Source organism: Oncorhynchus masou, chromosome 1, assembly GCF_036934945.1.
Source record: "Oncorhynchus masou masou isolate Uvic2021 chromosome 1, UVic_Omas_1.1, whole genome shotgun sequence".
NCBI classification, from domain to species: domain Eukaryota; kingdom Metazoa; phylum Chordata; class Actinopteri; order Salmoniformes; family Salmonidae; genus Oncorhynchus; species Oncorhynchus masou.
This window is the reverse complement of record NC_088212.1, coordinates 80,110,229-80,124,258: the sequence shown is the minus strand read 5'-3', so window position 1 is coordinate 80,124,258 and position 14,030 is coordinate 80,110,229. Positions and strand designations below refer to the sequence as shown.

Here is a 14,030-nt window from a genome sequence, read left to right as displayed (position 1 = left end):
AAAAAAAAACTAAATACTACAACATTTCCTAAGGACTAGAAATGAGGCAGCCCTCTCTGTCAGCACCATTTTTTAAAACATTAGATACAGTATAATTATTTTTATTTTTTATTGGAGAAACAGGGTTGGCAGGTAGGATTTATGTAGGATTCCACTCCCTCACACTTCAGTGCAGTAGGTGGCAGTAATGACCCATAACAGTGGATGCCATCCGCCGATAAACCCCACAGAAGAAGTTTGCCGTCGGGTTGTTTTGACGATCTCATCTGCACACGTGACATATCCGCTCGTTTGGCGATTTTGTAGAAGGCAGTGGGGCAGAACCTACCACTGCACTGAGGTATAATAAGAACGGACAGGACAGCCATTTTATTATCATAACAACATCCATGATCCATCCGAAATTCCAGTAACATATTTGGATTCCAGCGCAACCATGGGCCAGTGTGGGATTACTTCATCAAAGACAGTCCTGGTGTTTCTGAATCTAATATTCTGGGTAAAATATCACGAACTTGTTTCAAAACACGTATTTGACGCTAGGTAGTCAAGGTTGGGAACAGAAATTGCTAACGTTAGCTGCAGCAAAGGGAGGCGTCTGCTAACATTAGCTAGCTCACGTTAATTCTCTACTAAATGAATATGTGGAGCTTTCCAACCATCTTGCCTAGGTTGTTTTTAAAATATACATTATTTCTGAAATTTATACTTTGCTGTTATTGCAAGCACGGGTAGAACAAGGACAGGTAGCCAGCAGATCCGACCCGTTGGTGGATAGGACAGCATTCCTGTGTATAGAAGACACTTTCCGTAAATGGCTGCTGTTGCCACATGCTAGCTAACATGAGGAAGAGAACGACTACTAGTTTTAATTATACAATCTTCTCAGTGTAACAGTTGGGAAATGTGACAATTCAGAGTACAACGCATTTCCCATCTATGGATTAAAGTACATTTAACGAGTCATATCCCGGGCCGGTTTTGCGGTGTCAGAGACTAATGCAGCTGTGAGCAAGCGTGTCGGATCTGCTGGCTAGCGCCGGACAGGCATTTGCCATTGTTGTTAGCTCTAGCTTTTAGCTTGCTAACCGTCTGACATTTACTGCTGCAATTTGTTGCATGAAAACCAGCGAGATTTAATGAGAGAGTGCATAACGGTAGGCAAGACTATATGCACGATTGTAGTTTGTGCCAGTCAGTTTAGCATAAAACGTACCACCACAGAGAACAATGACAAACATATTTGTTATCACTGTGAGAAACCTAGCTAGCCTGCTAGCTAACGCCTAGCCATGCGCCGATGTCCCCGGCATTTCATTGCAGTATCAGTGTTTTAACAAGTTAGGCCTAAACAATATGAAATACTATCACCCAATCTCATCTGATAGTAGCCTGACGACTCACTAAATTATTACGCTGCTCTGTCGTTCGCGATATACTTTAATTACCGAGAAGAAATTAACGGGCGTAGAGTTTGGTCCGGCAGCATCTGATAGTGCTTGGTAATACAGTGTGCTGTCGCCCCACTTTACATGACTGAGGATTCCCTTTTTCTCTCCTTTTTTTTCAATTGTAATATAATAGCAAAAAAACATAGGACATCACTACACGTGTATATTTCTCTGAATAAACATTAAATAGCATTAAAGTAAAAATAATAAACAAATAAAAATTCCTATACATGAATTGCCAGTGACAACAGTTATAAACGTTAAAGTAGCTCAAATTAAATAGAATGTCAGGGGTTACAATTGTAAGAATACATCGTTTTTTAAAATATTGACTAATTGTAGATATTTTATTAAATATTGGATTTCAAAAAAAAAAGTGCATTAAGAGACAGATTTCAAGTAGTTTTTTTAATTTGAATAATAAGATATTACCTCATTGTAAATACATGGGTCATATTAATGAAATACAAAAAATGTAATTACTTAACTCCAGAGTCACACTTTATCACAAAAATGGCATATGTCTAAATTCTTAGACTTAAGAGGACAAGTTATTGCAAGGGTATATTTTGTGCAAGTTTTTAGTGAAACTGAGTATACCCTTGCTACACACCAGCAGCTAGTCAGTGACCACATACCAACATTGTTTTAACAAACACACATAAAGACATGTCTGTCTGCACACAATATTGGGGTTTCTTTCTGATAAGCAAAAAAACTTTGGATGTTACATACCACACTCTTTCTTGCCCTGTCTCCCTCTCACTGCCCCCTCTCTAGGCTGCAGCTGGAATTCTGTGTTACATTGGAGCCTATGTGTTCATCACATATGATGACTATGACCACTTCTTTGAGGATGTGTACACCTTGATCCCAGCGTCCATTATAATAGCAGTCGGAACTCTGCTGTTTATCATTGGGCTGATTGGATGCTGTGCCACAATACGGGAAAGCTCCTGCGGACTAACTGCTGTATGTATTGAAAAGCACATGGATACAAATGTCATTTGTATAATGCAAGTGAATGTAATTTCTTATCTTTGGACTAGATATTGAATTGATCATATATCTTCTCTTTGCTCTGCAGTTTACTGTCATTCTCCTGCTGGTGTTTGTCACAGAAGTTGTTGTGGTTGTTATTGGCTATATCTACAGAGCTAGGGTTAGTATTGGCCTACTGTCTAGTGTCTTATCACACAAAAGCAATAGAAAAGGGTGAATGGGAATGCAGTTTGTTAGAATTTAATATGAATGTTACAATTCTTACACAGATGACATTGACGTTGTTGCTTGTACTCAGGTGGAAGATCAGGTGAACCACTCCATTCAGAAGGTGTATGATGAATACAATGGCACCAACACAGATGCCCCCAGCCGAGCCATCGACTATGTGCAGAGACAGGTGAGAACAACGCCACTGGATTTATTATTTAAAAAAAAATATGACTATAGGTGAGTTTGCAGGTGCCTATAGAAGTCTCACTCTCTCTCCCCATCTCTCTCCTACCCTCTCCCCCGTCATAGCTCCACTGCTGTGGCATTCACAACTACTCTGACTGGAGGAATACTCGCTGGTTCAAGGAGTCCAGAAACAACAGTGTTCCAGTCAGCTGCTGTAAACCCAACATCAGCAACTGTACTGGAACCATGAGCCGGCCTGGCGACCTCTACCCAGAGGTAAGGGAGAACACGCACACCCAAGAGTGAAAGTAAATATGGTCTATAATTGGCCCTTTGTAGCTCAGTTGGTAGAGCATGGTGCTTTTTACACCAAGGTAGTGGGTTTGAATCCCAGGACCACACCAACGTAAAATGTATGCACGCATGACTGTAAGTCACTTTGGATAAAAGTGTCAGCTAAGTTGCATTTATTACAAATCCCATTGGCTATGAATGGTGATTGGTTCAGGTTGTCTTTCAATTGCATCATATCTCTACTATGCCTGGTTGTCTTGAAATTGCTCTCTCACTAGTGAGCTTACAGCATTGTATCAACTGGTACCGGCCCACAAGCTTTCCTGCGCCAGTGAGTCTGAATAGTGTTTACTGTATTTTAAAGAGAATTTACAGACGTCATACAAGTCCACCAAGGAGGAATATTTAGATGAAGTCCTTTTGCTTCCCTCTTCCTCCTAATCTAATGTCTAGTCAAGTCGCTTACAAATGCTGGATACCGTGCAAATCAAGTTAGCTAGATGGCTAACTAGCTACCGTACCAAGGATGGAGGCACAGAATGTCTTTTTAAATTAACACTGAAACAGGATATTGTGCAAGGAGCCAACGTTCACTTCGTAGGCCCTCATTTCTCCTTGCATTTTATTGTAGTCACTTGCATGTGGTATCAATGAATTGTCAGTGGGCACTCCTAGAACACCATTACCTAACACATGACGGCATTCACATGGGAATCTATTTGATTTGGTTGGACATTCGACCCGCACATGTCTTTCCTAAAGAAAATACTGACATACACACACGTTTTTAATATTTGTCTTTTTTCCTCTAGGGCTGTGAAGCTCTTGTTGTGAAAAAGCTGAAAGAAATCATGATGTATGTCATTTGGGCTGCTCTGACCTTCGCTGCAATACAGGTAAACAAGATCGAATCTCCGAGTTGACAAGGTAAAAATCTGTGGTTCTTCCCCCGAACAAGGCAGTTAACCCACTGTTCCTAGGCCGATATTTGAGTCCTTCTGTAATAACATCTGAACCATGTGTACCAGGTGCATGTTAACTAGAGCTGCAGTAATGTCCTCCTGCAGTGGGAGTCTCTAGCCTAGTCGGCTGCTGCTGCTGAGAAGCTGACCTGATTGTGTCAAATTGCTTTTTCAATGTTTCAACCCTACCTTACGGGGACATCACAACAAGAGTTCTGCTGACCAGTCACTTCCCTTCTCCTTATGAGGATAACTTGATGTATTTGTGGAGTCACTGGATCTATAGTAATTATGAAATGGATGTTCAAATGCAGTCTCATGAGTCATAACAATGTAGAACGCTTCAGGTATCCCAAACAGCCACGGTTGCCTCTGTAATGGGGGAGATCAGGAAGAAACATATCCACCAAATAGGAGTAAAGTGGTAGAAAACTCAAGGTTGAAGCACTCTAGTGGGTTTTAATATAGTGAGCCTTTATTCTCCAGGCATGAAGAGCATTTAAAAACCAGCCCTGACGAAGGCATGTGTCACATTGTGCAGGTGTTAATGCTCAATGTACCCGGTTAATGAAGACTAGAGTGCCTCGACCTGTGTTTTATTTCTACCTTTTTTGTAGGTATGATTCTTCTGGTTCTCCTTTTTGTTCGCCTTCATTCGAAGAACTTCACTTCACACACCAAGTTCTCTTCAAATAATCGAATCACGTGTGATGGCATGGCACAAGGCTGGGACAGAAACCCTGCACTACTGTCGCTCTAGGAGCAGGACTCCTGGAAATTCTAGTCTTTCACAACAAGACTGAGTAGCTGGCCAGTGCACGTGAAATTTTATTCTGGGTGCAGCGATGATGATGATGCTAACTATGCGTATTTTTGTACTCCTCCATCTGCCCGTAGATGCTGGGGATGCTGTGTGCCTGTGTGGTGCTGTGCAGGAGGGGGCACGACCCGGCCTATGAGCTACTGGTCACTGGCGCAACCTACGCATGAGGAGGACACAGGCCCCGCCCGCACCAAGGGCTCCACCAATAAGAATGAAGAAAAGAAGCCTCACCTGACATGTCCACAATTTGTAGTTTTCAGCAGTAGTAAGCTCATGCACACCTTGCACAGGATAACTATTGGTATACACTGGTGAGGGGGGGGGTCTGTAAAAATAATTATTTATTGAACATGCTTTGTAACTTTATTTTAATTTTAAATGTTGTTTTTTAGACACTATGGAACACCTAAGGCCAAAGATGTTAAATGGTGAATTGATATTGTTTTTCTTTTGCTCAAGAAATGCAGCCTTGCCTATTTTCTTTTCCCTTTTGGGGCACAAGGGATGATTAGGGGCTCTTTATAGAAGAACTACTGCTCAGTGCAATATGTAGAATGTACTCCTGTCTCATGTGTCATTTTGCACCATGACTAGAGCTCTGGAGGTATTTAATGAATATTTAATCATGTGAATATTAGTACCTTTTATCTATGAGGGACCCTGTAGTTTACCACTAAATTGTAAGTCAGTCAACCCGTCTCCATTCATAGGTAGTGTAGAGGGACTTTACCAGTGTTATCTAAGACCCATGTGTGGATAGAGCTTTGTGTTACAACTTGGTACATATGTAGGTGTTTTCCGACGCACACGTTCTAATACCAAGTATGAAAGGGAAGGGGTGAATCTCAATTGTATTTTCTTGATTCCTCTCTCCTTGCCTCCTTTTTAAAATGCATTGGAGGAGAAGATCCTAGTGGGGAAACCTCAGATCTGTGCATTGAGAAGCTGAGGAGGGAGGACATGAGGAATACAATTGAGATTCAACTCTGCCTGGGAATTTGATGTAAACCACCAAAGAATTGGGGCTGGGACTGAGGGAGTCGCGTTTGTTTTGTGTTTTTGTGGCATTGTGTATTATTTTTCAAACGGAAGTTGATATTTAGACTTGTAGCATTGTAGAAAATAATGTGAAACAAAATCATGTAAATACATTGGGGAGAGGAAAGAACTTTGATTGAAATAAACCTCCTAAATTTAAACTAAAACACGTTTTATTGTTCACTGATGAACTGAAGCGGCACTTCAATGTATCCAAACTAAGGAAACTTCAAAGTAAACATTACATTTTATTAATCAAATATCACATCAAATACAGTACAGCTGTTGGTCTTGATTCACATACTCTTCTACTTTCTCTTGTAGATCACTTCTCAGGTTGGTGTAGACCAGTGCAGTTATTTACAATTGATACAGTTTAAAGTTTGACTCGTTTTCTGTATGGTATCTGAGATTCTCTACAGTGCAGAGAAAGTATTTGCACCCTTATTTTTATGTTTTCATATTTTTGATACTGAATCTTTTCAGATCTTCAACCAAAACCTAATTTTAGATTAAAGGGCCGGAGATTACAAATGACGACATTAATATTTATTTTACTTATTTAATTAATAAAGTTATTCAATTCCCTGTGTGAAAAAGTAATTGCTCCCCAACGCTCAATAACTGTTTGTGCCACCTGTAGCTACAATGACTGCAACCAAATGCTTCCTGTAGTTGATCAGTCTCACATCGCTGTGGAGGAATGTTGGCCCACTCTTGCATGCAGTACTGCTTTAACTCAGTGACATTTGTGGGTTTTCAAGCATGAATTGCTTGTTTCAAGTCCTGCCACAACATCAAAATTGGGATTAGGTCTGGACTTTGACTAGGCAATTCCAAAACAAAAAAATGGGATCCATATCATCCAAAAAGTTGATTCGAGTTTGCAAAAAAGCACACGCATGATCATCAAGACTCTTGAATGTTCTATGGACAGATGAGTCAAAAGTATAACGTTTTGGATAACATGGGTTCCATTATGTCTAGCGAAATCCAACAGTCAGTCAACAGTAAGAACCTTGTACCCACTGTCAAGTATGGTAGTAGTGTGATGGTTTGGGTATGTTTTGCTGCCTCAGGACCTGGACGAGTTGACTAAATAGAAGGAACCATGAGTTCTGGTCTGTATCAGAATTCTACAGGAGAATGTCAGGCCATCTGTCTGTGAGCTGCATCTGGGTTATGCATCAAGACAACGATCCAAAACTCACAAGTCGACATGAAAAGAGCTAAAAAGCAACAAATGTGTTTTGGAATGGCCTAGTCAAAGTCCAAACCTAATCCCAATTGAGATGTTGTGGCAGGTCTTGAAACGAGAAGTTCATGCTTGAAAACCCACACGTCTCTGAGTTAAAGCAGTTCTGCATGGACGAGTGGGACAAAATTCCCCCACAGCAACGTGAGAGACTGATCAACAACGACAGGAAGCTTTTGGTTGGAGTCATTGCAGCTAAATGTGGCACAACTAGTTATTGAGTGTAAGGGGGCAATTACTTTTTCACACAGGGGCATAACTTTGTTTATGAAATAAATGAAATAAGTATACAATTGTTGTTATTTGTTCACTCAGGTTCCCTTTATCTAATATTTGGTTTTGGTTGAAAATCTGATAAAATTCAGTATAAAAAATGTGTAAAAGTAGAGAAAATCTGAAAGGGGGCGAATACTTTTTCACATCACTGTATGTATGCAGTAGGCCTGTTGGGTGAAAAGACTGACAATCTCTGGTGCAGCATAGCCTAATAGTTAATGGGGAACACACAGTCATGACTCATGTTCCAAGTCAGTTCAGTGAGTCATCTCTACTGCTGGAGAATCTATTACTCCGAAGTCTTGAACGAAGGATCAGAACATCTGAGTAAGAAGCAGAAAGGGGTTCTCATAGTAAGGTTTTGAAGACTACAGTATGTATGGGTGAGTGTGCATGAGTATGTGTGTGTGTGTGTGTGTGTCCATGCATGTCCATGCATGAATGTGTGTGTGACTATGTCTAGACTTTGGCCAGGTAGGAGCCAGGTACCAGCCCAACCTGTCCGTTTCTCTCCACTGTCCACCAGCCGTCTTCACTCTGTTCTATCACCAACACCACATCCCCTTTAGACACTGACAGCTCATCTGGGTCCTGGGAGCACAGGGAACACATTGTTAGTAACAGAAGTATGAAGATTTGAATTACAGTATGGCTCATATACAGTACATACATACAGTATAATACAGAGCAGTGGAATAGTTTATGTAAGCATGATCCATCAATATCTCAACTAGTTAGATTTCATGTCAGCCGCATCACAGAGTTTTGTAATGACGTCTGTAACTTGACACCTGTAACTGTGTGTGCAGGTTTCACCTGTAACTTGACACCTGTAACTGTGTGTGCAGGTTTCACCTGTAACTTGACACCTGTAACTGTGTGCAGGTTTCACCTGTAACTTGACACCTGTAACTGTGTGTGCAGGTTTCACCTGTAACTTGACACCTGTAACTGTGTGTGCAGGTTTCACCTGTAACTTGACACCTGTAACTGTGTGTGCAGGTTTCACCTGTAACTTGACACCTGTAACTGTGTGTGCAGGTTTCACCTGTAACTTGACACCTGTAACTGTGTGTGCAGGTTTCACCTGTAACTTGACACCTGTAACTGTGTGTGCAGGTTTCACCTGTAACTTGACACCTGTAACTGTGTGTGCAGGTTTCACCTGTAACTTGACACCTGTAACTGTGTGTGCAGGTTTCACCTGTGCAGAGTAGTCATAGAACACCATGAAGGTATCATCATCATCATCCTCATCAGTTGTCACTGCAGGCAGGGCAGCTGCAGCTGCAGACTGGAAGCCAGGTATGGATGCATACACTCCATCTGAACTCTCAGGCACTGTTTGACCAACAGGTGGCGCCGCTGGCTCGGAAGTTGAACCCTCACTCATACTCATCTTTGAACTAGAGTTTCGTGGCAGAAGATTGGAGATTCTGCACAAATATTTTTCATGTCACATTCTCAAATATATATGAATGTGTTGATGTATAGCTATGAGAATGTAGTGATACAATGTCCATATTAGAATTCCTATGCATTCAACTGTTATTCCAGTGTTACAAAGTGATAGAGCTTGTTTCACAGAAACACTATGGGGTGTTTCCTGGACACAATTTAGCCTACTCCTCGATTGTCTTCAGGAAACTGCCCCTACGAGTCCCAAGTTCTGCCAGCTGACCTTTTCCTGACCCCTCCCCCTCCGAAGCGAGCGCTGCTGTTGTTGTCGCCTGTTGGTGATGGCTCCCTCTCATAGTAGTTCTCAAACACAATGGGGTCTAGAGAGAAGAGGATGGAAGTCCACAGAAATTAAGCATAGCCAATAGAGGTGTATTGCATATAATATTTCAAATGGCAAATGTTATTCAGAGGAAAAGTTACACTTGAAAAGCAGAGACACACACAGTACAAACCCGTTATAATTACTCTAAGAAGTGTTCGCCATTGGTGCCAATGTTGACAGCAACCCTGGCCCTTCACGCCCTGTCCTGTAATTCAGTGAGCTTTTACCTGGTGGATTTGAACCTGTTGTCTTCATCTCTATGAAACAGTTGTTATCTGCTGTGATGTCACACGTCTCCAGAATATTCCTCACCTCCTCGTAAAACTGCAGAAAAACATTTCTCATATTCATGCTCAGTCTTCAAAGAGGCTTCATTGATTTAAAATTGTTCTGGTTGACAAATAGGATGCATTTTGGTTGATCACCAGATACATTGCACGTTAGGCAGTGTAGTACTGGTACTAATAGAGTTTAATGTAGACAGTAGTTCATGGACCCATCCATAACCCATTTGCCTATCGTCTGAAGTGTGGTCATTGTTGAGCTCACCTCGTCATCTTTGACACATTGCACAGAGAAGTGATTACAGTGGTCCCAGAGGGCACACCTCAGGATAGTGATGCGGTCCACCTCCTGCTGCTGAAACACCTGGAACAGCAGAGACACACATACAGTACAAACCCTTAACCATCTATCCCTATATATACACACTGAACAAAAATATACATGTAACGTAAAGAGTTGGTCCCATGTTTCATGAGATCCCAGAAATGTTCCAAACACACAAAAAAACGTATTTCTCTAAAATTTTGAGCACAAATTTGTTAACATCCCTGTTAGTGAGCATTTGTCCTTTGCCAAGATAATCCATCCACTTGACAGGTGTGGCATATCAAGAAGCTGATTAATTAGCATGCTTGTTACATAGGTGCACCTTGTGCCGGGGACAATAAAAGGCCACTCTAAAACGTGTAGTGTTCCACAGATCCATAGATTAGTGCCTAATCAATTTATTTAAATTGACTAATTTCCTTATATGAACTGTAACTCCGTAAAATAATTAAATTGTTGCATGTTACGTTTATATTTTTGTTAAGTAATCAATCTGGCTCAAAAGCGACTGCATATATTAAGGAGGCTAACCAGGCATAACCAGGCTCTAAATAGCTTTACAAGCTACTGTAATAGCGGATTCATCAGGCTTACCTGCTCAATCGGTAACATTCAATATTGTGCTTTGAGAGGCATAGACTACACTGTTAGAACAGAAAGGTGCTTTCTAGAACCTCAAAGGGATCTTCGGCTGACCTCATAGGATAACCTTTTTTGGTTCTGTGTAAAGGGTTCTACATGGAACCCAAAAGGGTTCTACCTAGAACCAAAAAAGCATCTTCAAAGGGTTCTCCTACGGGGAAAGCCGATAGAACCCTTTTAGGTTCTAGATAGCACCTTTTTGCTCTAACAGTGTAGTCTATTCTGGATGTATGTACATAAGCCACGGGGGGGGGGGGTGTTATACTGAGAAATGCAGGCCTACTCAGACATACTGCGGAAGGGGGCGTGGTGTGAGGTCGTAGTTGAGCTAATAACAGTTGTGGGTGTGAAAAGTTGTTGCTGTGTAACAGAGAGCTCTAACCTCACACGTGCCCTTGTGTGTTCCCTCCCAGTCCTGACGAACTTTCTCCAGCTGTTCTACGTTCAACATGTATTGTTTCTCTGTACAGGTGGGGCACAATAGAGGTTAGGGAATACTTTACATTTATTGCATCCTAAGCAGTCTTCTTTACTTGGATTACCATAATAAATACATTTAAATAATCAGATCAATGATAATAAATTCGTAATGGATTTACATATTCATTGATTCATTCATCCATTGATATTATCACCAATACAGAAAAGTACAGTATATTGTATGGTATGATTCAGACCTGCTTCAGCGACGGCTTGTCTGCATTGCTTGGCCTTGTGTTGTACCTGAGAAAGACAGCAGTAGAGGAACTGGTCATGCTCTGAATCAAAACGGGACTGCTCAACAAACAAATAAAAGAGACAGTTCTCCTTTAGAAGAAAATATCAGGATATGTTCTCTTTACCCTCCTGACTCTGTTCCTCTACAGACCTCCATTTTCAGAACGCACACAGAACAAGCATTTCTAGTAAATAGATAACTCAATTCCAGGAATTGCCAGCATTTCATTGGACCTTCAATTGTAAATTACTTGCATTATAACCAACCCATAGACTCACAGAACCAGTCTAGTTAACATAAAAAAAGAGGTGGGTAAACTCTGCTCGTTGGTCGTGGTGAAAACAGTAACACTTCCTATTCTTTCAATGAATTTTTCTGCAAAAGGTGGATGAACTGTTGGGCAAAAGAAAAAAGTGGGTAGACTGTGTTTAGTCGCGTTTTCCTCCACTATACCACTGTTTTACTTGTAGTAGGAAAAGAGTAGCAAAGGGAACTGTTTCATAGCCTTCTCTGATACTGAGAAATTGAGTTGCAGTAGCACAACAATAACGACAGTGCATTCGGAGAGTATTCAGAATTTCCACATTTTGTTACGTTACAGCCTCATTCTAAAATGTATTACATTGTTTTTTTGTGTCATCAATCTACACACAATACCCCATAATGACAAAGCAAAACAGGTTTTTACACTTTTTTGCAAATTTATAAAAAACATTTTCTTTTTAAATATTACATTTACATGACTATTCAGATCCTTTACTCAGGATTTTGTTGCAGCACCTTTGGTAGTGATCACAGACTCAGAGTCTTCTTGGGTATGACGCTACAAGCTTGGCACACTTGTATTTGGGGAGTTTCTCCCATTCTTCTCTGCAGATCCTCTCAAGCTCTGTCAGGTTAGATGGGGAGCATCGCTGTACAGCTATTTCCAGGTCTCTCCAGAGATGTTCGATTGGGTTCAAGTCCGGGCTCTGGCTGGGCCACTCAAGGACATTCAGAGACTTGTCCCGAAGCCACTCCTGCATTATCTTGGCTGTGGGCTTAGGATTGTCCTGTTCGAAGGTGAACCTTTGCCCCAGTCTGAGGTCCTGAGCACTCTGGAGCAGGTTATCATCAAGTATCTCTCTGTACTTTGCTCTGCCACTCGACCATAAAGGCCTGCTTGGGGGAGTGCTACAGAGCTGCTTGTCCTTCTGGAAGGTTCTCCCACCTCCACAGAGGAACTCTGGAGCTCTGTCAGCGTGACCATCGGGTTCTTGGTCACCTCCTTGACCAAGGCCTTTCTCCCTCGATTGCTCAGTTTGGCTGGGCGGCCAGCTCTAGCAAGAGTCTTGGTGGTTCCAAACTTCTTTCATTTAAGAAGGATGGAGGCCACTGTGTTCTTGGGGACCGTCAATGCTGCAGAAATGTTTTTGTACCCTTCCCCAGATCTGTGCCTCGACACAATCCTGTCTCAGAGCTCTATGGAAAAATCCTTCGACCTCATGGCTTGGCTTTTGCTCTGACATACACTGTCAACTGTGGGACCTTATATAGACAGGTGTGTGCCTTTCCAAATCATGTCCAATCAATCAATTGAATTTACCACAGGTGAACTCCAATCTAGTTGTAGGAACATCTCAATGGATGATCAACGGAAACATGATGCACTTGAGCACAATTTTGGGTCTCATAGCAAAGGGTCTGAATATTTATTAAAATAAGGTATTTCTATTGTTATTTTTAATACATTTGCAAACATTTTTTGCAAACTGTTTTCGCTTTGTCATTATGGGTTATTGTGTAGAGAATGAGGAGTAAAAAATATATATAATTGAATCAATTTTAGAATAAGGTTGTAACGTAACTAAATGTGGAAAAAGTGAAAGGGTTTGAATACTTTCTGAATGCACTGAATAACGAGGCGTATTACATGTGTATAATTGCAGGGTTGGCAGTGGTGTTACCTTCTCAGACTGTTTGGGGGCTGTGTGTGTGTATAGTTCCAAAGTTTGGGGAGGTGGTGTTACCTTCTCAGACTGTTTGGGGGCTGTGTGTGTGTATAGTTCCAGGGTTTGGGGAGGTGGTGTTACCTTCTCAGACTGTTTGGGGGCTGTGTGTGTGTATAGTTCCAGGGTTTGGGGAGGTGGTGTTACCTTCTCAGACTGTTTGGGGGCTGTGTGTGTGTATAGTTCCAGGGTTTGGGGAGGTGGTGTTATCTTCTCAGACTGTTTGGGGGCTGTGTGTGTGTATAGTTCCAAAGTTTGGGGAGGTGGTGTTACCTTCTCAGACTGGTTTGGGGTTGTGGCTGTGTGTGTGTATAGTTCCAGGGTTTGGGGTTGTGGCTGTGTGTGTGTATAGTTCCAGGGTTTGGGGTTGTGGCTGTGTGTGTGTATAGTTCCAGGGTTTGGGGAGGTGGCTGTGTGTGTGTATAGTTCCAAAGTTTGGGGAGGTGGTGTTACCTTCTCAGACTGGTTTGGGGTTGTGGCTGTGTGTGTGTATAGTTCCAGGGTTTGGGGAGGTGGTGTTACCTTCTCAGACTGTTTGGGGGCTGTGTGTGTGTGTATAGTTCCAGGGTTTGGTGAGGTGGTGTTACCTTCTCAGACTGTTTGGGGGCTGTGTGTGTGTATAGTTCCAGGGTTTGGGGAGGTGGTGTTACCTTCTCAGACTGTTTGGGGGCTGTGTGTGTGTATAGTTCCAGGGTTTGGGGAGGTGGTGTTATCTTCTCAGACTGTTTGGGGGCTGTGTGTGTGTATAGTTCCAGGGTTTGGTGTTGTGGCTGTGTGTGTGTATAGT

At 41.8% G+C, this 14,030-nt stretch overlaps 2 protein-coding genes across 5 annotated transcripts in view; one reads left to right on the top strand and one right to left on the bottom strand.

Moving 5' to 3' along the window:
* Positions 1-288: 288 nt before the first annotated feature.
* On the top strand, positions 289-6,557 carry LOC135551482 (tetraspanin-3-like). Of its 2 annotated transcripts, XM_064982700.1 has the most exons (7): positions 289-499; positions 2,232-2,423; positions 2,539-2,613; positions 2,752-2,853; positions 2,976-3,128; positions 3,959-4,042; positions 5,006-6,557. In XM_064982700.1, the coding sequence occupies exons 1-7, from the start codon at positions 437-439 to the stop codon at positions 5,096-5,098; spliced, it is 762 nt and encodes a 253-aa protein (XP_064838772.1). In that variant the 5' UTR covers positions 289-436; the 3' UTR covers positions 5,099-6,557. The 2 variants fall into 2 exon arrangements, with proteins under 2 accessions (XP_064838772.1, XP_064838777.1); XM_064982705.1 differs by lacking the exon at positions 2,539-2,613.
* The window catches only part of LOC135551464 (proline-serine-threonine phosphatase-interacting protein 1-like), a 26,525-nt gene continuing 18,699 nt past the window's right edge, over positions 6,205-14,030 (bottom strand). For 2 of the 3 annotated variants that reach the window (XM_064982677.1, XM_064982682.1), the window contains 7 exons: positions 11,215-11,260; positions 10,920-10,999; positions 9,833-9,931; positions 9,511-9,607; positions 9,182-9,278; positions 8,705-8,936; positions 6,205-8,091 (listed from right to left, as the gene is read on the bottom strand). In XM_064982677.1, the coding sequence (XP_064838749.1) occupies positions 7,960-8,091; positions 8,705-8,936; positions 9,182-9,278; positions 9,511-9,607; positions 9,833-9,931; positions 10,920-10,999; positions 11,215-11,260 (783 nt within the window). In that variant the 3' untranslated portion in view covers positions 6,205-7,959. The remainder of the gene's footprint in view (positions 8,092-8,704; positions 8,937-9,181; positions 9,279-9,510; positions 9,608-9,832; positions 9,932-10,919; positions 11,000-11,214; positions 11,261-14,030) is intronic. The other variant, XM_064982688.1, reaches the window with a different exon arrangement.